At 46.0% G+C, this 27861-nt stretch overlaps 1 protein-coding gene across 3 annotated transcripts in view; it reads left to right on the top strand.

Annotated features, from left to right (window-relative positions):
* The window catches only part of EXOC6B (exocyst complex component 6B), a 312139-nt gene that overhangs the window by 214556 nt on the left and 69722 nt on the right, over window positions 1–27861 (top strand). For all 3 annotated transcript variants that reach the window (XM_055706488.1, XM_055706484.1, XM_055706491.1), the window contains exons 19-20: window positions 9359–9500; window positions 22421–22494. In XM_055706488.1, the coding sequence (XP_055562463.1) occupies window positions 9359–9500; window positions 22421–22494 (216 nt within the window). The remainder of the gene's footprint in view (window positions 1–9358; window positions 9501–22420; window positions 22495–27861) is intronic.

Here is a 27861-nt window from a genome sequence, read left to right as displayed (position 1 = left end):
TCAGCTTTGCCATGTGTTTGTCTTGCTGCCGTATCTGTGACAGCCTGTTTTCCCTTTAATGCTCAAAATAGAATAGAAGTGGTAAATGTTTACTTCTGAAAATGACACCCCATCGATTTTTTTTTTAAATACCTCTGGAAGACAGCCACTTAAACATGGGCTTGCGCTCAGCTTTCACATGAGTTTGAAAGCAATCCCGGTCCAGCCAGAGGATTGTGGCTTTCCTGGTTGGTTGGAGCAACTGCTCTTTCACTTTTCAGATGCTCTCAGCTTTCCAGGTGAGTGGGTCTTTGCATGAGACAAATTTCACTTGGAATTGTGTTATTTGGCACTGCTGTAAGGTGTTGCTTTTCAGAGGTTTGCTATGGTGAACTTGAGATATTTCACTGGTGGAAGGCTGTCTCTTGAACCAAGCTGTCATGTGATAGGGATGGTCAAAGACATCAGAAGACCAAAATCCCAGTTTCACTCAGGAAAGGCTACAACATTACCTTGATGGGGATAATGTGTTTAAATCTGGTGATTTGCTAATGGCACCAAAGCTTCTTCTGTAGATGACTACAACCTGCCCTGCTCTCAGCCCAAGTAATCGGGTGTAGAGGGGAGTGGAGCAACACCTGCAGCTCATCCTGCACAGAACATGGGTCCTCCTAAACCAGGAACTGTCATTCATCGAGTCACTTTTGGCGTGGACAATCCTGTTGAGAAAAAGGCCCTTCTTATTCCAGTTAGATGAGAACACAGATGTCTGTCCTGTTCACTGCGAGTAGCAGGGTGGATTTTGTAGATGTTGGAAGGGAGGCTGTTTATCTGGAGGCGATGTCGCTGACTGTTCCAGTAGGTCCCACAGTGCGTTGAGTTTGAAATGCCTTCCTCAAAGAAACATATGTCATTACCTCTCCTTTCATAAGTTTGGGCATCAGGAAACCTTTAACTTTGTAATTGCCAAGTAATACAAAGATCTGATGGGGGTCTGAGGCTGGGAAGCATCCCAGGGGTCCAAGGCTGGGGATCGTCCCTTTCCCCAGCAGGTATTGCTCTGTGCTCAGGAGCCCTGGCCCACAAGTGTTGGTTATTGCCCACCTCTCTTGTTGGCTGGAAGGTTTCTTCTTCTTCTTTTCCTTGGCAAATTTCAAAAACATGTGAACATCAGCTTGTGGTTTGGTGCCAGTTGCCTTTCTCCAGATCCCTAAGTCAACATGCTGGCTTCAGTGTTTAGCTCCTGGGATGATTTTGTGGAACCAGACATCAAATATGGAGCTTGAAAGTGACTGAAATCAATAAGCGGGTGTTAATGTTCACACGTCAGTCACCTCTCATGTCCCACGCGGGTCACGTCTGATGCAGAGTGACTTTCAGCCCATTCCCTGCTGGAAACCAGAAATCTGCTGTCATCCCCTTTCTATAACACAAACAATTTTGGGAGGAAAAAGTGATTTCTTCTTCTTCTTAATAAGGGTGCTGCAAAGGCAGGTAAACAGAATTTGTTAATAAAGAGTCGCTCTATATCTACTCTGAAGCTAATACTCTTAGGGATGGATTTGATTTCCTGGGACGCATGGTGTTGTCTGACTGTGTAGCACTTAATGAGTCTAATTATCTCCTGGACAAAGACACTGCATTGATTCTCCTTCTGTATTAAACATAAAACTTTCTAGAAAAAATAACTTTTCTTTTTGCTGATCTGTATTGTTCTTAGTGATTTGACACTTGTGGTGTTGTGTTTTAACTCCATATGGTTGCTTCTCATTTCATGCCTTTATCTGGGCTTGCTTTAGCTGTGGTATTCTGCAGGTCTCCAGATCAGCATCTTTTCTCTTTTAAACACCAGGGCAGATGTTTTTTCTACCTTTCCATCAAACTCCTCAGTGCTCTGAGGACACTGAAAAAGGGACATCAATTTACGGGACTTTCCTGCCCCTTGTCCCTCCACTGGGTCTGTGTGATCTGATCTTGTGGGTCCGTAGGTGCAAGGTTTGGGTTTGGACCATGGTCCCGGTGCCATTGCCTCTCTGCCCATCAGAGATGCACCTGTAGAGGCTGATATGACTCCTGTCTTCAGAGTGGGGGGCATCTTGGAGATCACCCTGCTTGGGGTAGTGTTGATGCACTAGTCTGTAGGCTTGGTCGATGCAGAGAGGTCTTCTTGACCATCTGTTTTGTTCAGAGTTCTCACCTGTTACTCCTGGACCTTAGTCATGGATACACTCACTTTTACTTGCAAGATACTGAGTGCAGATCCACAGCTTTTTTTTATTTTTATTTTTTTAAAAAACAAACCTAAACCAAACTAAGACAGACGAAAAACCTCCAAACAAACCAAAACCACACCCCCCACACCCCCCCCAAAATAATAAAAAAACCCCCACCTCAACCAAAAACCCCCACAAAACCACTTCTGTAAAAAATGAGAGTGGATTTCTGGGCAATTAATGACAGATGTATTTGGTTTTTAAGTAAGCCTCTTAAATGTACATGAGTACTTTGCTGTTTTTGTTTTGACTGTTTGGGGAGTGTCATTGTATCTGGGTAATGGTTTGGAGGTTTTTTTGCCATCCTCAGTGACTGCAGAACAGGTTGTTTTTTTTTTTTTAAATGCAATTAAAAAATGCATCAGGGTGGTGTTAAGAACCTGGCAAATCAGGATGGCATGAGCAAGCCGGGAGACTCTCTCAGGATTTAGCATAGCTGATTTTGCCCCTAGTTTAGTGAGATTTGAGGCTCCAGTGCTGCAGGCAAGCAAGGGCAGTCCAGAGGTGTCTGGGGCAGGAGGAGATCACGCCTTGGGGGTCTGCAGGGTCTGAAGTCTATCCATGCCTGCACAGAAAGTGTCTGCTGGGATTATTCCCAGTTTTATGCCACCAAACAATTGCTTATTGTTACAGCATCACATTTCCATCTTCTGCAAAATATTCCACTGGTATTGCATTATGGATTGGAAAAGTCAGCAAACTCAGCATTGAAATTATTGGACAACTTGTGATGTTTATAGAAAAGTGGACAATTAATATTGAGGAATTCCAATTTTTTGGCCCGCTTTTCAGTTGTATGAAGTCCATGGATTTGCATGTCTAAATATACTTAATCACATCAATCCCAATGCTTCTTACAGATTAAACAGAAATTCTGTTGGTATCAAAGACCCCAAAATAATTGGAAACCCTGAGACCATTTGAAGCCTGTCAGGTTTTGTTTTTTATGGAAAATGCTGTATTAATTCTTTGGCAAGTTGGTGGAAGCGTTCTCGGTGCTACAGTAGGACTTTTGTTTGCATGTCAGTGACCACATGGCTCCTAATTTGGGGCAAGGAAAAAAGCAAGAGGCACCTGCTCGGGTCTCTTCTGGGACCCTCTGGCTGGTGGCCGTCACCAGCTTGTGCCACCCCTGTGGCTCTCGCAGCGGTAGGTGTGTGCCGAGGAGCCCCCTCTCCCCCTGCCGCGAGGTGGGTAATGGCCGCATATTCCTGATTGCGCGTTAAGATTAATGGGTATTTATTTTAACAACCATTCCATTTCAGTAGCTTTTAATGAGTCCTTTGATAGCAAGTTCCTTAATTAACAAGGCAGCCTTTCAGCGTTTCCTTTCCCTAATTGTTAACATACTTGCTATTTTCAAACAAAAATGCTACCGTGAGCGGTGCTGGCTCCATAGCCTCCGTGCTGACCTTCCCCATGGTAGCTGCCTGTCCTCCTGGGAACTTGGAGGCTTCCATCTGCTGCCCAAGGATGAAATACAGATGAAAAGAGATGATTTCATGGTGAAAAGTGTGATTAATTTGGTCAGTTCCATGGGGGGTAGCCCATGGCAATATGTTCTGGTAGGTGCCCCTTGGGTTGTGTCTTTGGGAGACCTTTAGAGTTTTGGCTCTGTCCTTTCACTGGTTGCATGGCCACAAGGAACGTCTCTAGATGATCTACCTGTGTGCCCCGAGGAAGCTTTGGTGGGACAGGGAGGACAGTTTTGCCTTGAGAGGTGTCATGGAAACCCCAACTGCAAAGAGGTTGTATCAGAGGCCATGGACAGAGGGATTTGTTGCCAGAAATAAGGTTGCAAACTGATTTGGGCCTCAAAACAAAATCCCATGGCCTTTGCTCTGATAATACCGCTCAGAATTGCTTTATTTCACTGAACCAGTGTGGAGCTTGCAGGGGGCAGGCAGGCACTTGGGCTGACAGCTTGGCTGTTGAGCTCTGTCAGCTCCCACCCATGACTCGTGCTTTTCTGATGCAAATACAGTTCATTTTTAATGAGGTTTGCAAAGGTCTTAAATAAATAAGTGATACTATAGAGGTGTTCCTGGAATTGCTTCATGAGAGGTTAAGCTCTTCAATTTTCTGTCAAGTTGGTAAACGAGCTACTGGTGACTTTAAAGTGTTTGTTTTCCCCCTTCTCTGTGGACAGCTCAGGTCATGGTTGCATTCCTATTCCGTTGCCTTCCTCTCCAGAGATCATCTTTTAGATAAATCGTTCCTGAGGTGGAGGAACCACAACGTTCAGGCAGGTAAAGTGTTTCTGAAATACAGGCAGGGACCAAGCTGGTTTGGAGCCATGCCAGGGAGCGGGATCAGGATGTAACTCTGCGATTTTGCAGGACGCTGGCACAGGGAGAGCCTTTGGGAGTGCCACCGGTTCTGCCACACGCTCGTAAAAATCATCAGTGTAATTAGCATGAGGTCTGAGCCGTTCCAGCTGAGCATGGCGTTTTCTAGGAGCAGCAATGTCTGAGGCTGACATCTCTGAGACATCTTGCTCGATCTCCATGCCAAGGCACATGTCCCGACACCGCTGCCATGGGTGGTGCAGTTAATGATTTCGGGAGGGAGGTGAGGCTGGTGGAAAACACGTCCATCACGGGCTCAGCTCTGTCCGTCGCTGTGCTGCGGCGAGTCGGGATTCTTCCTCCCAGCACTGCAGGAAAGCTGAAAAATGAACCAAGGCAGGGAAAAATAACACTACAAAGTGAACCTCAATCGTAAATAAGTGCCAGAGAACCAAGATGAGCACATTGTGGTATGAGGATGTACTTGAGGCCTGCCAGCGTGCAGCCCAAACCTTCCCTTCCCAAGTGGAATACAAACAACCTTCTTCACTTGCAGTAGCAGCTTATTAGTAGTGATATATCAGTGTCCTGGCGCTGGTTTTTCTCCTGTCAACAGCAGCTGCTTATCAAGCAGATACTGCACTTTATTTCTAGGGAAATAGTCTAAAATTGATGTTCGTAAGCCATTGCTGATCTTACAAGGAGTAAGTGGGCATCTGTTGCGCTGCGTGTAGGGGTGAGGCAGAAAAGGATTAAGTTGAGTCTTATTTATAAGACTCAGTTCAGGCTTATTTATAACATTGAAAAAGATAAATTCCAGAAGGGTTTTAAATATTGGTGCCCAGGGAGTGAGGTGTTGGTCATCCCTGGTGATACCTTCCTTTCTCTAACCAGACATTTAGCACAATAATTTAAACTCCTATGGTATCTCCAAGCCCTTTAATAGTAAATATAAGGAAAAGTGGATTAATGTTTAAAAGGCGGAAAAAACCCCCACCTGTATATACTCTTGTCTTTCATCCAGTAATATTGGATTTCAACTGTCAGGCATCTGTATGTTCTTAAATCTAAGATGAAAGACTGCATCTTTTTTAAAGCAGAATGTTTTTTTGGTGTTTAAACCTTAAGAATAATGGAAATAAAAGGTCAGGTTCTCAGCTGGCCCCAAGGAGCTTCAGCTTCAGAGTTTTCAAAGACGCAGTGCACATTTGCACCTAAAAAGAATTTTGGGCCAGGCCAGATCCTGTGTGAAAAAGGAAGGAGGAGGGAAAGCTAAGCCTGAAGCTGCTCCTGGGCTTGTCAGTTTGATCCCTTTTACCATCTCTGCAATGAGCTGTGGCAGAAAATACTCCCAAAGAAGTCCTAGAATACCACTTACACGCCGCTTTCGTGGCGAAGACTCAGCAGAGTTGTGCTGTCAAGCTCTGATGATTAAATTACTTTTTCCATCCCGTCTTCCTTGCGTTAGGCTTATTAACTTGACATTTCATCTCAATTATTTGCTTTTTTTCACGCCCTCCTGGTGTCGCTTGTCATTCACTCTTTATTCTGTTGAGCCTGGCTGGCCGGAGGAATGCGCGCACCGCACCGTGGCAGGCATGTTTGTTGTGGCTGTTGCAGGCGTAGGTAACCCTTTAGGTACCTCCACGCATGCTGGTCTGACCCTTGCTTGGCATGCAAGAAGGTTGCTCCTCTTAAATTTGTGTCAACAGGGCAGAAAACCTTCCTGGAGGCTTTTCCTTTTGACTTCACTTGGGGGTGAGCATCTCCAAGGCTTCTCCGAGGGTTGCAAGCCTCTAAGCAAACTCATGCTGATGTGCAGGTATTAGCTACTTGTTGGGATTTTGTCATGTGATTCCAAAAAGGGTAGGGAGCCCTGTCCCCCATGCCCAGCATGGGTCGCAGTCTCAGGACATAGCCTCTGAGCTTTGCTTTCTCATCCTCTGCTTCCATCTGGGTCTTCTGCTCAATAACAGATCAAAACTACTCGGTCATAGCAAAAACTCAAGTGTCTGTGTGAAGTAATGAAGAAAAATCACAGATGGGTAGCAGTGTGCTTCCCACTGCGGTCAGGGATGAGGAATTGGCAAGAGCAATGTTTTAAATAACCGAATGTGTCAGAAAGGCACAAGTAAATGATGAAAAGCAAAAAAAAAACCACCAACCCAACAAAAAAACCAAGGCTCCGCTAAACTTTATGGTTGCCATGCTTCATGTTAATTTTAGTAAAGGTGTTTGGAGGTGAGTAATGAACACTCCTGGAGCCTGGGAATGGCAGGGAACAGCGGAGATGGAGTACCCTGCCCCATAATGCATGGGTTTGCTCTATTTCTTTTTTTTTTTTAAAGTATTTTCTTTTCCTCCTGCTGAAGATGAATGCAGCCTGAAGATCCAAAACAACTTTGCAAAGCTGGTAAAAACACTTTGCAGCTCATGCGCCAAACATTTGCTCATCGTTCCGTGCCACCGGAATGAAACTTGTGATACTTGTCGTGAAACATCGTGTAAACCCCTCGCTTTAATCCTAGTTTAAATACAATTTGTAAAGTGCTTGTAAAAATCTGTGAGATCTTGTAAGCCACTCCTTGTTTTCAAGAAAGCATGTTAAAGTCTTTTGTGTGCATTTGAAAACATAATCTCCTACTGAAGCTGTTTTCAGGGTAGCACCATTATGCAGAAATATTACCATGGGGTTGCACATGCAGACATCAGGATTGCTCTGTGCAGCATCAGCCAGCGGGTTTGTGTGCGAGTCTGTCCTCTCGTGTCACAGGATTTCCCCATTTTTATGGGTTTAATACATGTTGTAGGCACAGGCAAATCTTACCTGCCCCAAATCTTGTATGGCAGGCAGCAATACTTGAGGAATGGGAAAAATCTTTTGAGCATTTGGAAATGAGGGAGAAATTCGGATAAGCTGAAAAAGAAATGCTCCCATGTGTTCAGCACCCCAAAGTGACGCTTGGTTTTAGTTCACTGAGAGCTTGGTACCTGTAAGCTCTGAGACTTGCTGTGATGCAAAATAAATTCAGTAAGAATAGGAGAAGCTTCAGCTTTCTAAGTGTTGTGTGCATGAGACGGTCTGAGTTTGTTTAATGGCCTTATGGGTGCTTTGGGTTTGCTTTTATGCTTCTGGTCAGTCAAATTGGATTTTGTGAAGCACTGTGCTAAATGCAGAGTGTGCTCCCTGCTTGCTCCTGAGCCTGACCCTTGGGAGGACTGGGCTCCTACATGGCAGAGCATCACTCCTCCGCAGGATGGGCCAGCCAGCACCTGGTTGGGGACATCTTGTTGCAGTTGGAAAGGTCTTCTCTGTCCCCTCGTGGCATCTCAAGAGCATCAAGAATCTGTAGGTCTTTATGGAGGATCTCAATTCTTCATGGCCGTGCTCATCAGCTTCCCTCTCCTGCCGGCAACTGTCCTGGTAGCTGATGCTACAGCCAGGTCAGGGCATGGGTGCTCGAGCTCAGTGACCTGCTTACGGCCTTTTCCAGGAGATGGAGCTTTCCGAGCACCCATCTCCCTTCCTCCTTTTCCACAGCCCATATGTACCCCCACTATCATCCTTTTCCTTAGTACCGCTCTTCTCTGAACATCCATAATTCCTCAGAGGCATCCCGAGCTTCCTACCTGACTGGTCAGTTTTGTCAGTGCAGGGGCTTTGCCCATAATTTGAAAATCAGCTGTTTCAAATTCCACAGTTCAAAAATTTAAGTATGCTAATTAAATTGTTGTGATTACTCTTCTCTTGCCTTGCAGTTGTTTCTCAATCAGAAAATGGAAGGTCTATCTAGGGTAACTCCTCTTGCCACGAGTTGTTCATGTGATTTATAGCTTGAGATCTCAGTTGTTCCTCACAAGTGAAACATAACTGTGGTGGCTTAGAGAAAATGTGTTCAGAATAAATATTTCCTAACAATGTTCTCAAATTCCTTAATAGCTGAAACTCAACTTCTTATACTTTTGTTATAAATATGAATATTTTAAGGGATGTTAGTAGTTTCTCTCCACATGGCAGCCTTGGCCATAGCTGCTTCTCTGTAGCCCCCCTGTTTAATCACCAGAAATTAGGGATGGCTCGGGAGAAGGCAAGCATTGATAACCACATTCCCCACGCTACAAGCAGGTGCAAGATGCATCTGGGTGCTTGAGGTTATTCCCCACCACCCAGCCCTGGGGAACAACCTGATCCATGTAAACACAACTGACTTCTTCAGTCACCTTCTCGCCTTGATGTTTCTTTCTCCTCAGTCCCTGTTGACACCTGGAAGGTGCTGCACAGCACTGTAATTGGGCTGGAGAGCATCGATGTTATGGCCTCAGCTCTCTGCTCCCTGGTAGCCAAGACTGAACCTTAAACTATTAGCCTCTGCTGTTGGAAAAGGATTTTGAAATTCCTGTCTCAGAATATATATGGATGCTGGTTTAGTTGTAGGCTGGAGTTTTGAATTGTCATCAGCACTGCTTTGACCTATCAACGAGGTTACTTCAGGCAATATATGTAAGATGTGGAATAAAATATGGTGTTTTGTCTTGCCCGTGTTAGGATGTGATAATGAGAGATGCTTAGATCTCTAAACACCTCAGGGCTGTCCTGGATTTGAGCTGCTGCCAGGCACTCTGCACCTGACAAGGTCTAATCCTGCTAGTAGCAATGGGGAATCCTGAAAGGCGATTCCCTTTTCTGATGGTGGTTGTGAGACTGAGCGCTATGTGAAGGTCCCATAGCAGGTGGGGCACATTAAAGAGGCTGGTCTAAAGAGGTCCTCTTGCATTTTGTGCTTGATGGCTTTAATAAGTCTCCCTTCTCTCTTGCAGGGGAAGGTGGCACAGACGGCTTGCATGTCGGCATGCAAACACCTCTCCACCTCGCTGATGCAGCTGCTGCTGGAAGCCGAAGTGCGGCAGCTGACGCTGGGCGCCTTGCAGCAGTTCAACCTGGACGTGGAGGAGTGTGAACGTAAGATGCAAAATCATCTCATTTTCCATGTCTCGTTTTGCCTCTTTGTGTGTCAGGACCCAAGCCAGGGCTTTGAATGATGCCAAATACTTGGGAGCGGTGAGCACCTGCAGACCTTGCTGCTGCTGTCCGTGAGGGTACTTGGCAATATCTTTAGGACAGAAGAAGCCCAGCAAATTCTAAGAAATCAAAGTTTTATTCTTCCTTTTTCTCTTTAATGCTGCCTTGATGCTTTCTAGACCATCCCAGCTTTTTGAGATGAAATATTTTAAAAATAGGAGAGATCAGAGTGCATAAAAGAGGAGGCTAAGAGAAATCAGTTTACATATGGCTGTTTCTGGAAATGGTCACCGGCTTATGTTCTTAAGAAGTTCTGGTCCTCTCCTGACCACAGCTGCTCATCTTCCCTGTCTGCTGCAGAGATCTTTTTCTCAAAGCGAGCCCTTCTTGCAAAATCACTATTAAGTAAAAGAGATGTTTTGTGACAAAGTGGCTACATCTGTTCAGAGACGTATGTGGGGCATCGCGATGCCGGGACCATGGCTTTGCTCTCAAACCTGCTCATTTTGGTTCACCTGATATAGCTCTGAAATCCTAAGGTTTCCCTCAAGTTGCTTGTTATCCTACTTTAATTAAAGGGTTAAAAAACTCCGCGCCACCCCCCCCCCCGCCTTTTTATAATTAAGCTGTATCAGGGTGAACACACTTCTGCACAGGAACCTCTCTCCCTTATGAGTGGGATGGATTTATTATTGTGGTTAATATTGTGACGGATTAGGGACCGTGGCTATGGAAAACACAAAGCTTGATATTGTTGATAAAGAGTTCAGGAAATCTTTGGTAAAGTATTTTGGGAAAGTTATTTTCCAAATATCCACCTTTTTTTGCTTTCTTGGTTGAGGTGGAGATTGGGATGTATCTTGTTTAGATACTGATAAACTTGTTTACTGCAGAGTCTTCTGAAATGCTTTTTGTCCCGATGTGGCTTCCAATAATGTCAACAGCAAAATATTCCCTGGCCTCCATGTGAATGTTATTGGAGCCAAAATAGCAGTGAGCTTGCTTGTCCTGTCTCTGATAACTCAATGAAATCAGTTGTGTTGATTTCATTATCATCTGGCACTTAAAAAAATATTCTTCTGCGCTTTATAAAACGTTTTGCTGATTGTGTTTCAGTTCAGCTGTACCCATCAATAGTGAGATTAAATTCGTTTCTGAGAAACATCACCCAGTAAGATTTCTGGTGTTCGTAGGGAGCGTATTTTAATTTTTTAATGTCCTTTTGCTAATTTCCAGCACTTGGTTGAAAGCCTGGGAGAAGGATCCCTGTTTAATGAATCCTGTCCTAAATTTGCAGCTATAGCATATGTCATCATGTAAGCAATGCCTTATTTTTCTTTCAGAAATGCCTTCAGCCCTAAATTCTTGCTAATTTGTGTCCCATCAGCACTTCAGGGCTGCACCGGTAGCAGCTGTGTTCCCAATCGGTGTCTGCAGAGGGACAGGTGATGTTGCTGAGAATAATAGGAAGCATTTGTCATAAATAATAGTTTCCTCCTTTTTTCTTTTGGCTGCAAACAGACTTGTAACCCTGCAGTTTTCTGCCCCATCAGCAATGTGGGTCACTAAGCACCAGCTCTTCCCTAAAAGCCCCTGATGCTAAGTAAAATGGATGAAGTTTAATATCAAGTTTAAAAGCATGATTCCTTAAATTCTGATTGTTTGGTGAGACAAAACCAGGAGCACTCAGAAGCTGAAGAGCAGGTGATGCCAACCTGAGCAGCGGGAGAGGTGACCCACTCCCCCGAGCCCCAGCCCGAGATGCCAGTGCGGGCAGGGGAATGGAGACAGATGCTGGTGCTGTAACCTTCCTATCCATCACTGTCAGCCCCAAGAACAGTAAACCCAGACAAAGTCCTTTTCTTCCTTTTCGGCAGCAAAAATGTGTTCCTTCATCCCTGCGGTTTGTCTGCTGACTTTGCTGACACTGGGAATAATTTTAGTTCTATTTTTGAGAAGCAATGCATCAGGATTTTAATTTTAGGAAAAGCCGATCCCAAGAGTGAACTGGTATATTCAGAAAACATATTTCAGTTTGCAAGGGTTTTGTTTGGTTTTTTGGGGTTTATTTTGTTTGTTTTGTTTTTTAGATTTGGAAAGCGCAGGTGCAAATCTCCGCATCCTTATTATATCAGTTGCATATTTGACTTCATGTCTGTGCCTCCAGCCCTCTTCCCCTCCCCAGATGGCCAAGCCTTACCTAGTTTAGCAGCTTGATTGTGTACTTATCATATTAAAATAGGATTTTATAGCTGTTTGGAGCACATCCAGAGTTCTGTGATGTGGGAATGGGGCTTCAGATTCTCAATCCCAGAGTTTATTAGGCTTTTTTTAAAGTTTGTTGGTGAATGCCAAAGGTATCAGCTGGTTAAGAGAGTGATGAGGCAAATTAATGAAGGACTTAATCATGTATTAACCATGGTTTGAAGGTGGTACAGATAATTTGCTCCATATTAGAGTAGATATGTGTTACAAGAAAATGGGTTTATACACGCAATGGATAACAACTATAGAGGTGAAAACCGTGGTGGCTTAGGCTTAAAACAAGACACTGGTAAATGAATTCTGTAGACTTCTGTGTTTGTTAAATATTTCCTGATTTATAAATAATTTGTTGTCCTGTCAGCATACAAAGGCTGTGTGAACCATTGCATCAGGCTGAGGTTTGGCACCAGGCAGTTGCAAGCCCGGGTGGTGCTCGGGGGAAGCACAAGGCCATACACTATACATCCCCCTCCCCAGAAACATGCTTGTTTTGCACATTCAAAGCACTGAATGTACAGTTTATTGGTTTTATGACCTTCAAAAAGAAAGCTTTTGGAGGACTGGGGAGAAATAGTAAGTTAAATAGATGTTATGAGCCAAATCTCGCATGTTTTGTCTTATGAATAGTCCCATATACATCAGCAGCATTTTTGATGTGAAAGAGGCAAGGAAGAGCAGGGCTGCAAAGTTGCAAAAATCATGTGCTGGATTTTTAAATTTAAAAAAACCTGGGGAAGGTGTGAGCTCTTTCCCTGGGACGTTATCCCCCCCGGTGAGACAGTGGTGCTGGAGCTTCCGGCTTGGCAAAGCCCTTGAGGAGACGTAAGGCACTAGTTGAGGTGGAGTGCTGTGTCCAGGGCTGGGCTCCCCAGTTCCAGAGACAGGGAACTGCTGTGGAGGTTCCAGCGGAGGCTACAAAGGTGATGAGGGGACTGGAGCATCTCCCTTACGAGGAAAGGCTGAGACCCAGCCCATTTAGCCTGGAGAAGACAGGACTGAGAGGGGATCTTATCCATGTCTGCAAATGCCTTAAGGGCCAGTGTCAGGACGGGGCCAGGCTCTTCCCAGTGGTGCCCAGTGACAGGACAAGGGGCAACGGGGCACAAACTGTGACACAGGCAGTTCCATCTGAATGTGAGGGAGAACTTCTTTGCCCTGAGGGTGGCAGAGCCCTGGCACAGGCTGCCCAGAGAGGCTGTGGGGTCTCCTTCCCTGGAGACATTCAAACCCACCTGGATGTGACTGTGCAACCTGCTTTAGCAGGAGGTTGGACTAGGTGATCTCCAGAGCTCCCTTCCAACTCTGACCAGTCTGGGATTCTGTGATGCTGTGGATATCCTCCCCCCCGGCTCAGCAAAAACCTGTTTCCTAAGGTGTGTGTTAGAGATTGGAAAATCTTTTGGTGCAGCTTTACAGTGATGCGTGTGCAGGGATGGCACAGCTGATGTCCAGCGAAGGGCAAAAGTAATTTTTAAAATGCTGTTGTTGGCCAGGTATTACTTGTAACTCTTTCTTGTTTCTTGGCTTTGCATAGCTCTTTTATTATGTGGTCAAGAGAGATTCCCTCACCTCCTTTTTAAAACTGAAGTGAAATAAGGCATAGAGGTTAAATGAATTGAAAGATACAGTAGGACATGTCTAATTATATCTCCATTTAGAAGTGAGTTCTGGCTCCAGCCCAACAAGCCAACTTGAAAAGAGGAAAAAAAAAAACAACTGGAGAGGAAAGAAAACCCCACCTAACACAAATATTCCTGTGAACCTGTAAATGAAAGAGGTGATGCTTTTTTCAGAGTAGGCATTTGCTTTTTAAAATGGGCTTGCTGTCATCCAGAGTACATCTGTAACCCAAGATTTAACTGTGTGCAGTGTGCTTTTTGTAATATCTGTGTGCCTTGTAGCCCAGTCCCCTGCTCTGCTCTTTTTTGGACCTCCTGGTGCTGGTATGTATATAATTCTTTTTTCTCTCTTGTACCTCAGAGTTAGTGGGAATCAAATGTAACACCCAGATTTGGAGATTACAACCAAAAGAGGAAAACAAAAGGGGGCTGCTCTCTCTCCTACAGAAGTGTTTCCCATCTATGTAACTGGTTCCAGCAGTGGTTGAGGCAGATTGTTTTTACAATACTTAGATCATAAAATAAGCAGTTCCATAATCTCTAAAGTCTTTTAACTGCTGCTTTATGAGAAATTAAGAGCACCATAAAAATTATATTTAAAATTTCATTAAACTCCCAATTTTCAGTCAGCCCACTCCTGGGGGCAGTCAATAAGAAACACAGATGTCTCTGGCAGTTTGAGGATTCCTCCAGCCTGACACATGAGCGTGCCAAAATGTGCCGATACAGGGCCCGGTGCAGTCGTTTGCCACCTCCTTCTTGGCTGCGTTGTCTGGCTTTGAGGACTTTCCCACACGGAAATCCCATTATTTGTGTAAGATGCCGGGGTTTGCCCACCACACCAGAGCAGTCCTCTCCCTCAAGCGCAGGCTGTGGGCTTGGTGCCGTGCAGATGGCTGCCTGATGTTCTTCCAACCTGCAACCCAGCGGGGACTGGCGTGCATGGCACTAGAGGTGAGCGGAGCGGGTTTGAGGACAAACTTCCTGAATTTAGGATATTGCACTGTGTGCTTGCTGGTATCCATCCTGTCACAGTGCACCAGCAATACTTGAATTTTGGGGGAGAAAAGGAGATGTTGCAATGACAGAAGGAAGGGGTTTAGCAGATCACCTCAGGAGAGAAATCTCCATGCCCCTGATGCTGATTTCTTCATGCACCTCGAACCCTGGGCTCAGCGTTGGGCCCCTCACGGCCAGACAGACACTGAGGGGCTGGAGCGTGTCCAGAGCCGGGCAGGGGCTGGGGCACCAGCCTGGGGGGGTGGGGGGGTCAGCCTGGAGAGAAGGGGGCTGGGGGGGACCCGGTGGCTCTGCAACGGCCTGGCAGGAGGCTGTAGCCAGGGGGGTCGGTCTCTGCTCCCCAGGAACCAGCGACAGGACGAGAGCAAACGGCCTCACGTTGCGCCAGGGGAGGGTGAGATTGGGTGTGAGGGAACATTCTGCACCGAGAGGGCTGGCAGGCGCTGGCACAGGCTGCCCGGGGATGGGGGTGTCATCATGCCTGGGGGTGTTCAAAAACCATGTGGCTGTGGTGCTTGGGGACATGGTTCAGTGGTGGCCTTGGCAGTGCTGGGTTAATGGTTGGACTGGCTGATCTTAAGGGTCTTTTTTGACCTAAACCATTCTGTGATTCTTCAAGTCGTGCAATACATGATAGCTTTTTATTATATTAGTGGCTCACCGGCTCAGTCAGGTGCCTCTCTGTGCCACTTGGATGTATGGTTAAAAAATGGTATTTGTTTAAAAGAAATTAAAGCTGCAGATCCTCCGGAGACATAGTGCTTGTAGGGCTGCGTCAGTGCAGCCAGTGGTGGTTCTGTGCTGGCTGAGCTGGTGGCAACTGCGTGCGTGTGAGCTCCTCACCCGTGGCGGCAGCCGGGGAGAGGTCCTGTATGAGCCCGTGATGCCAGGCAGAGCTACATCACATGTGTCCTGGGTTGTGATGGTGTCAAAGGACCATGGCTGTGGTTTGGACAGTTGGTAGGAACTCCTTATGTTGCAATATTAAGAGCTGTAGGAGTTCGCAGGCTGGGGTGACAGCGGTCAATGATGGTGTGTGGGTGGCCGATGAAGCTGATGGAAGAGCAGGGTTGGTTTGCCACCTGCCTTGCAGTGCCTGAAGGTAGTGTCCTCCGAACCAAGGGGTGCCAGCCTTTGTTTTGGAGCCAGGTCTTGCTCAGAAAACTGGTTATCTTACCCCCTGGGCTGGCTCGGGTGCCTGCCATGCCCTGGGGCACTTGCCATATCGCTGCTCCTTCACCATGGGCTGGGATTGCTGTTCCTCTGTCTCCTGCTGCTGGGAGGTCCGAGACAAAGCCTCATAGATGTCTGCTGCACTCGCTCTGGGGATGCTGTGCTCCATGGCAAGGCTGCTTTCCTTCCCTGCAGCATGCTCAGATACTCCTACTCTTTAAGCATCCCTCTTTTCCCTCCTGGTGACTTTTCTTGCCTAAATTTCAGCTCATCGTAGCACTCAGTAACGCTTTATTGGGTGCGTCAGGAGCAAACACAGCTCCTTCCCTTGCCTTTCCTCCATAGTGCTGGCTCGGGGTCATGCACTGATGCTGCATCCTGGAACACTGCAACCTGGAGCAGGGCTGAGCAGCAAGAAAAACAGCGGTTCTGGGCAGAGGGCGCTGAGCTTCGAGGGCGTGCGGGTGTAGTTAGTGTACAGGCACATAACTGAACTGGATCATGGATTTTGGCAGCTTAGAAAGCTGTTACCTGTTGATGAAAGTGCCATTAAGGTCCTTGACTGTCCTAAATAGAAGGCTGAGCAGTTTGCACGAGCTGCCTGCATGGATGGCTTGAAAGAACACCTTTTCAGTGAGGAGCAAGCAGATCGTGATGTCCTCACAAGCATATAGTTCAGCTCATCTCTGGGAGCTTGCAGACCCTTTGTTTGTCTGGTCCTTCGCCCACACGTGCCTGTTGCTTGTGGTTCCTGTGACCTGTGCCATTCCCTTGGAGGATGAGAGGAGCACATCGCTTCCTTCTCACCTCTTCACCTGTCAAAAGTCAGCTCTCACTGGGAAACAAAACTTTGCATTTTACTGCTGTTAAAATGGAGTGGGGTGATTTGTATTGACAGCAGAGCTGCTTTCCAAGTGCAGCCGTACGTGCTTTCTGAAATGGGAAGGGTGAATTATTGGAGCGCCGAGTGACAGAGGGCATGGAAGGGGGAGCCTCTGGTCCACGGCTGTGCCACCTTCCTACACTTAGATTTATCCTCCCTTATTTCACCCTGAATTTATTCCCCTGGGCATATCATTAATTTATTTAGTGCTGCCTTCATTTCCCTCCGCTGACCTTTCTTAGAGGTTGCAAAGTACTCGCAGTGGCAAAGAGAGCGATGCCTGGTGAATTAGTGCATATAAATATGCATGGAGGAGATGCGCATGACTCCCCATCAATTAGCTACCAAAACCGTGCCCTTTTTGGTTTTGGATGGGAAGTATTTAAACTCTGCTACGGCACACTACTAAGTGGTCTTTGCAAGTCTGACTTGAGCAAATCCTGGGAGTCTGCATGACCTCAGAGGGAAATGAACTCTCCAGCCTTTTTACTTTGCTCCTGAGCTGAGAGCTCTTGCTTGCTTCTGCTCTCTCTAACCATCACCTGATTTTTTGCCTTATATTCTGCTTTCATCTGTCCTATAATCTATCACCTTGTCTCCTTTAGCATTTTAGCTTTAGTATTTCTCTTTCTGTTTTCCTTCTCTTCTGTCTTCTTTCTAAACTTTGCTAACCCCACAGTGGCATCACAGCCTTTCCTGCCCTCTTTTCTCCAACTTCTGCTGCACCATTTTTGATATCCTCCATCTCCAGCACCTTCCCGTGTTCTCCTTTGTTACCAGGATACCCACTGATTTTTATTTACTTATCCTTACAGTCCTTTGCAACTCTAGGAAGAGAAGACGCCTCTTTCCACTCCTCATTTTGTTTGATCCATTTTAAGAGCACACAGTTCCTCAGCTCTGCCACCCCCCTTCCCTTCCCCGCCCATTGTGGACACAAGCGACTGGTGCTTGTCAGCCTTTATGGCTTGAATGAGCTAATGGTGAGATGCCCACATTCCACTTTTCCTAGTATTAGTATTTTAATGGAGCTGAGAACTTGACATCTACTAAGAGACTTCCCCTGTACGTCTTGGATTATGGGTTTGGGAACCTGTGTAGATCTGTAACTTGATTCTGTAAACCTGTCCTACGGATTGGCAGGGACCAAATTTCTTGGCACACATCTCGTATAACTTCTTCTGAAGAGCTTCCTTTTCTTTTACTTGAAAAGATCTAGTGGTGCTTCCGTGATAAGTGCCTCTCTGGATGCAAATGCTCCTCAGCCCTGTCAGCAAACCATCACAGCCCCTGGGACCACTCGTTTCTATGTGGTAACAGGACTCCAGGCTCATCTTTGTTCCATCAGAGGAATGAATGACGGAGAGGAGTAGAAATTTTTATTTAATCTGACCCACTTCAATGTATTTTGGATAACTCCTCCCTCTCCCCGCAGCTCTCTGGAATTCCCCAGATGGGAATGAGCTTTGATAATTTCGCCTATAATGGGGAACAGCTTCAAAGCAGGGCTGTGTGGGAATGGTGTGGGTGAAGTATAAGCTCAATATGGAAATTGGGATCTTCTCTCTGTTCCTCTTGCCTTAATTCCTACCCATCATGTCTTACCTTTATTCCCTTCCCAGCTTCTCCAGAGTCCACGCAGAGATTTGTTCTTCTGCTTGTGCCTCCTCAAGGTGTCATTATGTGCCTCTGGGTAAAGGCTCAAGAGGTCCTGATGCTTGGCTTTTCTAAGATAGTCTTCCAAGGGTTTGTCTAAGGAAGATGACTTTGAGACCTACATCCTCCATTGAGGAGTGCCGAGATGGCTGTTCCCCAGATACAAAGTCTTGGTCATGGCTGATGCAACTGCAAGCAGATTGTGCAGGTTCCCCTCAGCAGGAGCTGCTGTAACCTCAGTCCTGCAGGTCTGCCGTCATGGATTCTGGCGGTGTCGTGTAATTCAGAGAAAGCCTTGCCCTCAAAATGATGTTTTTGAGGAATGAAGTCGCCAGCTGTGTTCATTTGAACTGCACAATATGTGTAAGGCTCTCTCCCTGTGTGCCTAGCCGTGTAGGGTATACAAAAAGAGATTCCCCCGTTCTGTATAATTAATTTACAGTGGATGTCTCTTTTTCTGGTGTGCGTTTGAACTCTTTATTCTTTGTTCATTGTAAAGGGCTTAACGGTTCCTGTTCCTTGATTCTTTCATCAGTGAAATGTTTTGGAAGAGAGGTTAGAGTCCCCCTGTGACCTGCCCTGGGTGGCCCAAGCCTGTAGACCTTGCAAAGACATTACTTTTTTGGCCTGAACACAAGTCTCTCAAACCTTTAGCCTGGCTAAATGCTTTGTACAAACAGCCGCATACTGATCTGCTCTATTCTCTTGTGATTTTCTGCTCAAGGGGCTGTACTGTAGGTGGCTTGCTATGTTTGCCACTTGCCTTGGTAGTGGAGACAGTACAATAAACAAACCCGACAGTACTGAGGCCAGCACTGTGCTTGGTTGTTCCGAGAAAATTATCCTGAAATCTGGTTGAAGAGATTAAAACCAAGAAGAACTGGCTGTGTCTTTCCTCTAAAGCTCTGTTCTCTTCTTTGTTTCTTTTTTTCTTTAAGACTTTGTTCATTCCTCCTTCAAAATAAGTTTGTGGCATTGGTATGTAAAATGTGACCTACGATTACAGAAGGTACGGCTATTTTTCTAACAACCGTGGGGTGAAGCATTGCATTCATTCCTCTTCGTGCTCAGAAGGTACGGCTATTTTTCTAACAACCGTGGGGTGAAGCATTGCATTCATTCCTCTTCGTGCTCCTCGCAGCCGAGTGCTGTAGCAGCTTTCTTCCAGTGTCTGAGCCGTGTTCCCGGTCTCATTTCTTCTGTAAGACAAATAATATGACCTCATACGTCATTTCACTTCTTGGATGTCAAGTGCTCTGTTAATGCAGTAGAGACTCCAATCTGGGTTTTTTTGCTGAGAATTACTGTTGAAGCAAATGTTGGTTCACCATGCTACCGTTGCTGTAATGTGCCGTGGTAAAGAGTAGCATCACTCCATAACTCTCCCAGCCTTCCTCCCATACAGTTCCTGAGGAAGAGATGGCTAAAGGTGAGCTGCTAATGAGCAACCGTGTCTTGGGATGAAATCTGTCTTGGGTTGCTCATGAGCAGACGATGGTAGTGATAAATCCACCAGTCTTGTGAAAACATTCAAAACCCAGTCACAGGCATTTTCTCATGAGGTTTTGAAATTCATGCTTTCGGGAAGATCTTAAATTTCACAACTCCATGTGTGTTTCTAAATAGATCCCTAGCAGCTGGGAAGCCCTTAATCCAAAATAGAATTTTTTCTTTCATTGCAGTCCTTTCAGGGTTTCTGTTTTCCAGGGTTTCTCCAAATATAATCGGTAACATGATGTGACCCCATCCTTAGAGGGTAGGACATAATGGTTCAGCCGGTTTGTTGGGTACCTCAACGCAGGGACGCCTGCGCCACTGAGCTGCCCAGGGCAGTTTCATCTCTCAAGGGGATGCTCAAATGCTGTTTCTCGCATCTAAATGTTTTTAGCTTCTCAGGTACGTGCTTTTCCAAAGTGGGGGTGTTTTAGGATTGATGTGGCTTTGGGGATAATTTTTCCAGATGAGACAGTGGGGTGTAGAGCAAATGTGTAAAGATGATTTATCCCTTGCAGATCAGAGTCAGAAAGCTTGTGTTAGTCCTCCCTTGCGTGTGTGCTGGCTCAGGCAAGCTGCAGTCAAATTTTATAGCAAACGTACATTAAAATGCCTTTACGGTTACAATTAATTAAAACAGGTTTTGAGGGTTAAACGTAAACTCACTTTGGACTGTTTGCAGCCTGAACATTGCAGCATTGGTCAGTGAAACTGGCTGGAAGCTGAGCAGCTCCTATCTCTGCCCAGTCCCATCCTGTGGAAAAGTGGCAAAGTCTGCAGGCACAACCACGGGTGGTTTCTCTTGGCTTTGAGTCACACTTTTCCAATCCAGAACCCAAATGCCAACAGTCACATACATACTTTCTCTTCTTATTTTTTATTATTCATTTCTAGTAGTAATGCTGGATAAAAGGAATGATTTTACAGCCGTGTTTGCTATTGAACAGCAGAAGTTGTCACTTGACTGATGGCAGCAAAGATGAGTGATGGCTTTAATCTTAGAGCTCTTCTGGCATCAGAAAATATGAAAAAGCAAAGCTGTGGCTGTCTGAAAACTGGCCGCTGTGTCCCTGGAGGTACCTGTGTCTGTATTGAAGGATGTTCTCCATCCAAAGATTTTAATGGAAGGTGGAGCAAGGAAGCTGACAAATAACCCTTCTTTGGTTTCCAGAAATAAGATGGCTGAGGAATAGGGCTGAATCCAGTGTCTAAGTTATTAGTCTGTTCTCGTTAGAGCCATGGGGGACTGGGCTGCTGTAGGAGGTCTTTAAAAATAGGACTGAGATGATTTGCTTTCCTTGTTTTGTGTCATTTGCCTGAAAATTGAGATAACTTTTGGAAGGAGAAGTCAAGGAGAAGACCATCTGGCATGAAATGATTATGCTTAGCATTTAAGGACAGGACAGGCTTTGTCTGTTAGTACCTCTGTGTAGTCATGGAGATAGAAGGCAAAATCCTCCTTCCTTATTGCCAAGCCATTCTTAATCCTCAGCTTTGTGGAGCTGCAGGAGCTGTGTTGAGTTCCTTTGTGGTAAAAACCAGAATAGTTGGGTGATAACGGGCCATCTACAACTTCAGAATCTGTATGTTGGTGTATATTTTCCCTCCCTTCTTCCTTTCTGCCATCGTGTGTGGTTGCATCTCAAGAAAACATTTCCTTCTAGCGTGCAGCATCTTCAGTGTCTGCAGGAGCAACAAAATTCAGCCGAAGGCAGAAGCTCCCTCTTGAGTCTTTCATGACGTTGACTTGTGGCTTCACAAATTAGGTCCCCTTGGTGATGAAAAGTTGCATGGAGAGCAGAGATAAAGCCATTACTTCTGTAACTAAAGAGGGTGAAAATTAAGTGAAGTTGGGCAAAATCAACCTCAGGCATATCTTCAAAAGACACACTTGAATGTGTGCAGTCATTGGCTTCGTGAGCGCTACCAAGCAAAAGCTGTTAAATGGCATGGAAGAGCTAAGGTCCTCTGATGTGGATTCATTCAAGTCCCCCTCAGTGATTTTAGACTTGGTTTAAATAATGGATTAGAAGAAAAATAAATGACTTAAGTATGAAATTTTGCCCAGATTACACTGGATGGAGGTAAATGTGGCCTTGGAAATACTCTCTTCCCTTTAGAAGCCAATGTTATTCAGTTGTCAGATGTCTTCATCCAACATAAATAAATATGCCACATAATGGCCGTGATTCTTCCCATTTGGGGTGACTGTGTGCTGGCATTAGCGCACCATACCAGATAATGCAAATAATCTGTTGCCGAATAATTAATGATGTGGCTGGGCATATTTTTTTGAAGAATGCTTATGGAGCCTGGTGACAGGCGTGAAATTAGAAAATTCCTTCAGCGCCCTAAAATATAAATAGCTTTCGGAACTGAAAAGAGTTTCACAGCTGAAGATTTTATTGTGTTGAGAGGAAAAACTTTTCCACCCCCATCCCCCCCTTTCTTCTCGGCGAGTTGTTTGTCCATTCACAAAACAAATACTCTGAAGCCCAGTACGGCTCATGGGAATAAATTTCAGGTCGAATTAGTACAGTTTCCTTGCTGTCAGGACGGTGGAATTAATGGTGTTTTGATGACACGAATTTTGAAGGGCGAACAAAGACGCTGAAGGGAGGGAGACATGACTCCTTAGAAGCGCGGTCCTCCTCTCCCCCAGCCTCTCTTGTCTTCCCTGTCATCCGTCTGCCAATCTCCCTGTCCATGGTTAGTTAAAGGCGCTTTTTATCCTCTTTTCTTTCCCACAGAGTTTGCCAGATCCGGCCCAGTGCCTGGGTTCCAAGGGGACACGCTGCAGTTGGCCTTCATCGACTTGAGACAAGTAAGTCTTTGTGTTTTTGTTTTTTGTTTTTCTTTTAAGATGTGTGACTGAAGACCATCAGGTCTTAAGGAAAGGGAGAGGAGGGGAAACGGCGTCAGTGATTTACGCCAGAGACCTATATTTCCCCCCTCCTCCTCCTCCCTGCGCTCGAAGCCATCTCCTTATTGAGTGCGCCGGGGTCCTGGAGATGGTGGAGGTGAAAAGGGCTGGTGGTACGGGGGCGAGAAAGAAAGCCATGCCTGACCCTGGCCGATGGGGTCCATTGTGCTCCCGTTGGCTTCTGCAGACGCGGCAAAAAGATAACTCGGCGACTCTCCCGGCTGACGCCAAGCAGGTGGTGCTAACAGAGAGAGCAGTGATGCAGAGACCGCCCGCCTCGAGGACTTTTGTTCACAGATAATGCCCACAGAGGCGTTTTGCGAGGGTGAAGGAATTTGCATTCGGGTTTGTGTGGGGAGAGTATGCCTGTGTGCGCACCCGTTTGTGTCCGTCTTTGGCTTAACAGTCCCCCCCTGCCCAGTCCCCTCTTCCGCAGATGGTCCCCAGCCATGAATGACAAAGTGGCTCCTGGGGAAGATGATTGGGAAAGGCTCCACCCATCGGTGGCCACCTCTCGAGGGGGCCCCACTAGGGCCAAGTTGACCATAGCAGGTACTGAGGCATCTGTGGGGCTTGGCAAGCCAGTTTAGGGAAAAGGGCCATTCTAGCAAGTCATTTGTTTGGGGTAGAAATGGGCATTATTGATATACTGGGCTGGGGGGAAAAAGTGAGGTGGTCCTGTCATCTCTTGGCACTGAAGATGGATGGGTTGGATAGAAAGTCTGAATGAAGTAAGACTCAATGACTGATGCTTCTCTCCTATTAAAACAATCTTTTTTTGTCTGTTAAACCCCCCTGGCTTTGTCCCTCCTGCCATCATGATGCAGTGCCTCTTGTTTTCAGGGTTGACGTAGTTTGCATTCTGAAAACTTTCGGGTGCCGAGGGTATTTCTTAAATCTGCATAATCCCTTATATCGATGATCTCCTTACCACTGGGACTCTGATTCATGCTGGAGCTGCTTTTAACCCGTAAGAGTTTGAGAACCTCTCTGAATCCAATTGATGTGCAGGGAGCAATCTGTCGTCCCATGACACTTCTGCAGAGCAGCAATAAGTTTAATATCATCGAGTTGCTGCGCGTTCGCTTTTCGAATGCGGGCCTGCCGGTAACTGCCAAATTTGTTTGCAAAATGGTCAAAAGAGCTACATGGGAAAGGTGTGTGTTATCACTGCTACGCGTTGACACTTTTATCTTCATTAGCTTCTTGGCACTTTACTGACTGAGGCACTCAATGCGCTCACAACCTTCTGGGTATGAGGAAATGGGAAGCTTTGGTCCTTTTCCAAGCACGAGGACATGAATGCGGGGATTTTGAAGAGGAAAGCTGTGGCTGTTTGAAGAGTGAAATGCCTTAAAAATGCTCGGTGAGGTTCAGCTATTCTGAGCCAGTGCATTAGCAGTGAAATGTTTGTACGGCTCATAAATGCAAAACGCAGCCAAGTGAATTCAGCTCTGGCAAGGAGAAAGCTAACAGTAGCGCTCTCCTATTCCTCCTCCTCTGTCAAATGGTTGTCTTTGTACACGGCGTTCTCTGCTTGGTTTTGGAAGGGTAGTCCCAACTTTTTTTTTTCTTGCATTTAAAAATTACAGCTTTTCTGAATATTGCAAGGAGAAGGGGGAGATGCTCTGGCCTGTTGAGTTTGAGGTGAGGGCAGGCAGTCCTAGAGCTTCTGGATAGCAGGGATGCTTGTTGGTGCCAAGTATGATACAGATAATGGACGACATCTTGTTGCTCCAATTAGAGAAGAATCCACCTATCACCAGCTTATGGAGATTAGCAATAATGTACAAAGGTGAAGGAGTTCCCTGCTCCCTTCATCCTGTTGATGACCTAATCCCGTGACATGCCATGTGTCACTAAAGTCCATCTGTGTGAAGCTCCGTCAGCTGCTCTGGGGCCGTCACAGCTCCAGTGCTCCCTTGGACTTCTTGGACTGCAGCTCCAGGTGCAGGGTCAGGGAGCAGGGGATAGCTGGAAGGATGGGTGGATGAAGGGGTGCAACAAAGAGAGGTGTTTGATTTGTTCTTCGACTTGTTAATAGTTTGTTCATTTTGGACATTGCATTCTTTCTCTTTTAAACCACCAGATGTTAACACAATATTGACTTAAAGCTGTGAACGAGGACAAAGATAGCACCTGATAGTGTTTGTGTTTCTGGCTGTTTTCCTTCGCAGAGGAACGAATGCTGGCATAGCTGCTAAAAGCGTGTTTCCAACCTGAAATCTGGACAGGCTTCTCAAAATTGTTACAAGTAATTTCAGGTTTATGTTTCAGGTAGGTATATACTTACCTTGGAGCTGCTCTGTCAATTAGCGTGGCTTTGCACGAGCAGGCAGAAGCAGTCTGGCTTGGTTATGTAGGAAGGAAAAATGACTGTGCAAAAAAATGCACCAAGTAAGCAAGGAGGTTAAAGAGGCTTCCCCCACCCGGCCCGATATATTTCAGTACTGGCTGTTACAGAGCAATTGTAGATGAGAGAAAAATTTCAAAGGAATGTGGGACAATTAAGTTTAAGGGAATGACCAAAATTAATTCCTAGTACGATAAATTACAAAATGATAGAAAACCGTAGTGATTTGGTTTGTGTCTTGAATACAGGTCCTTGTAGTGGAAAATGAGCCCTATAAAATGTCATTGTCTAGACTAGGGGTCCTCAAACTATGGACGGTGGGCAGGATACGGCCCCCAGGGTCCTCAATCTGCCCCCCGGTATTTACAGACCCCCCCCCACCTCCCCCCCGCTGGGGGTTGAGGGGGGAAACCAAGCAGCCGCAGATGACTGCCTGCCACTGCATCCGCACGCCAGCCCCCTGTTTAAAAAGTTTGAGGACCCCTGGTCTAGGAGCATTGGAGTTCCTCCTTGTTCAGTGCAGTGGATTCAAGTGTTAGATCCCTCTGTACATTACAAGCCTGATTTTCCCTTGTGCTCAAGGAAGTTGGGAGCAATTCCATCACCTTAATGGTGAAGAGGAAAAGAGTAAAGCCCTGAGAATCAAAATTGCTATTCTGAGCAGACAGTAATTTTAAAAGGGACTTTTCTTCCCATCCCGGGACAATTCTAAATCCACAAATGCCTTTAATGAGGTGATAAAGTATACCAAGTTGCATCTCAAATCCTTCTGTAAGAGCCCTTTTATAACAAGGGTCTGACAGTGATACTCAAATATTTAAGGCTTTACAAGGAAACAATAGTTACTTTTTCCCATTAAACTTTGCTCTTACGAACTCAGTGCTATATGTTGGAAATCTGAAATAAATTTAGTTCCATAAATAACCTTCTTTAAAATATGAAAGGCACCTAAATAATTTAGTCTTCTGCATCTTCCTTTCAAAAGTGATTTAGGCGCTTCTGTCCAAATAGCATTGAATGTCCAAATACCACTGAAGATCTCCAGGAGCTTTCAAAGCAGCCCCAAGCCTGCACATGCAATAAGTTCACTGTTCTCCCCGCAGCTTCTGGCCAGCTGGAAATGTTTTAGCTTTTCATTTTCTTGGGTTTATTATAAGAAAGTTAGTTGAAGAGGAAGGTTTTATGTTTGTCTGTGAAGTCGCTGCAATCCACAGCCTTGCTGATCTCTCCTACAAGCCAGATCGACACTCATGGCCGCCCGCCAAGGAAAATCTGTCTCCAGCACTCGAAGAATTTCACTCTGGGCTGTAGCGAGGGAACGTACTCAATGGATTAGAGCTCCTTACTCTAGGCCTCTCTGTCTGTCCAGTAAATTATAAATCCTGTGGGCTGAATTTCCTCTGCAAGTGCAAGCTTCAGCATCGAGGGAGATCTAGAGAAAGGAAGGCAGGAGCCCATCTTGTTGGGGGCACACGGACCTGCAAGGGATGAGGACAGGGAGGTTCCACCCTTCTGCTCCATCATTTATTCTGGAGTACTTTATGGTTATAACTTGGTGGTAGTGATGAATTTGAGCATCAGCTCTTCAAACCCCATCAGTGAGGCTGACAGGCAAGCGCTATCACTGGGCATGGAGCAGCTCTTCTGCTTACCGCTCGCCCAGTAGCAATCATTTTGTGCGTCTTCTTACTGTGTTTGAAAGCTGGTTGTGGTTATTGTGGGTGCGTGTTGGATGCTGGCTAGCTGGGTAATGAGAGGTCTCCCTCTGATGCATTAATTTTTCCCTGTTACCTCTGATGGAGATGCTTAATAAAAAGGGTGTTGCCCTTAGGAACACCGTTCCCTTCCATCCCTGCTCTGTGCCCCATTCTTCCCTTCATACAGGTTTCCTGTCTCTTCTGCATCGTTTGCATAGTTGCTGAAGGGGCTTTTTTTTCATGTAGAAGGCAAAATACGAAGTTAGGCAGGAGCTTTTAGTTGTGTGAAATGTGCGGTTGTTCCATCTTTGCCTCCATCTTAATTTCCCCTAGTGACTTTTGAACCTCCTGGCCCGTTTTGGCCATGTTTGGTTGATGGGTCTCAAATGTGTAACGGCCCTACATCTGTGTCTAAAAGTATAAGCCAAAATAGAGGAGAAAAGTTGCAGTGTGCTCATCCCTTAGGCTCAACCTTGGGAGAAACCCATGGTGAAACCTGGATTTCTTGGTTCTATGCTTGGTTTTAAGGGACCACCTGCTGCCATGTAGGAAGCAGCAAACCGTAAGGTTACGCTGAGAGATTCAGTGATGCTGGTGTTCGTGGATATCCAGCTTAGCTTTTTATGAAAACACCGGCTGATAAATCAGGTTTTTAAAGCTCTGTCTGACTTGGTTGTTGGCTGCTTTAAAGGCACTTGGAGGGCTGGAGCTGTGCAAGGTGAGCCTGTATTGAGAGAGGTGTAACCCTGTCTCCTACTGCTGCCATGTGGTCCAGGGCTTCCATAGCCAGTCCCAGGCACAGTGGCTGAGGGCAAGCCCTTCCAAATTTAGGCTAAAGGGCCAAGGCCTCATGGGTCTGTGCCTGGACAGGACACTGCAAGGCTCTGGCCACCTCTCTGCTCTGTTCCCTGAGGCAGTGTTATGGTGGGAAGGTGGAGACAGACCCTCCTCGAGTTCCGAGGCAGCATCCAGGACAGCGTGCATGTTTGTTCCCACCAGGCAGGAAGCCCTGGGTTGTTTTTCTTAACTTGTTTTTATATTTTGTGGTTGAATGTGGTTTCCCTGCCCTGCAATGTCTAATGAGATCTCTGAGGAGCCGTGTGGAAACAAGACATTGGGTGAGCCTGGGAGCCAGTCCTGAGCCTGCTGAGAGGGGAACTGCCAGTGCCATGAGTGTGCAGCGGTGTGGAGAGAGGCTCGTTAGATGTGAAACTGGTT

Source organism: Falco cherrug, chromosome 1 (assembly GCF_023634085.1).
Source record: "Falco cherrug isolate bFalChe1 chromosome 1, bFalChe1.pri, whole genome shotgun sequence".
NCBI lineage: Eukaryota > Metazoa > Chordata > Aves > Falconiformes > Falconidae > Falco > Falco cherrug.
This window is presented reverse-complemented; position numbering and strand designations above follow the sequence as displayed.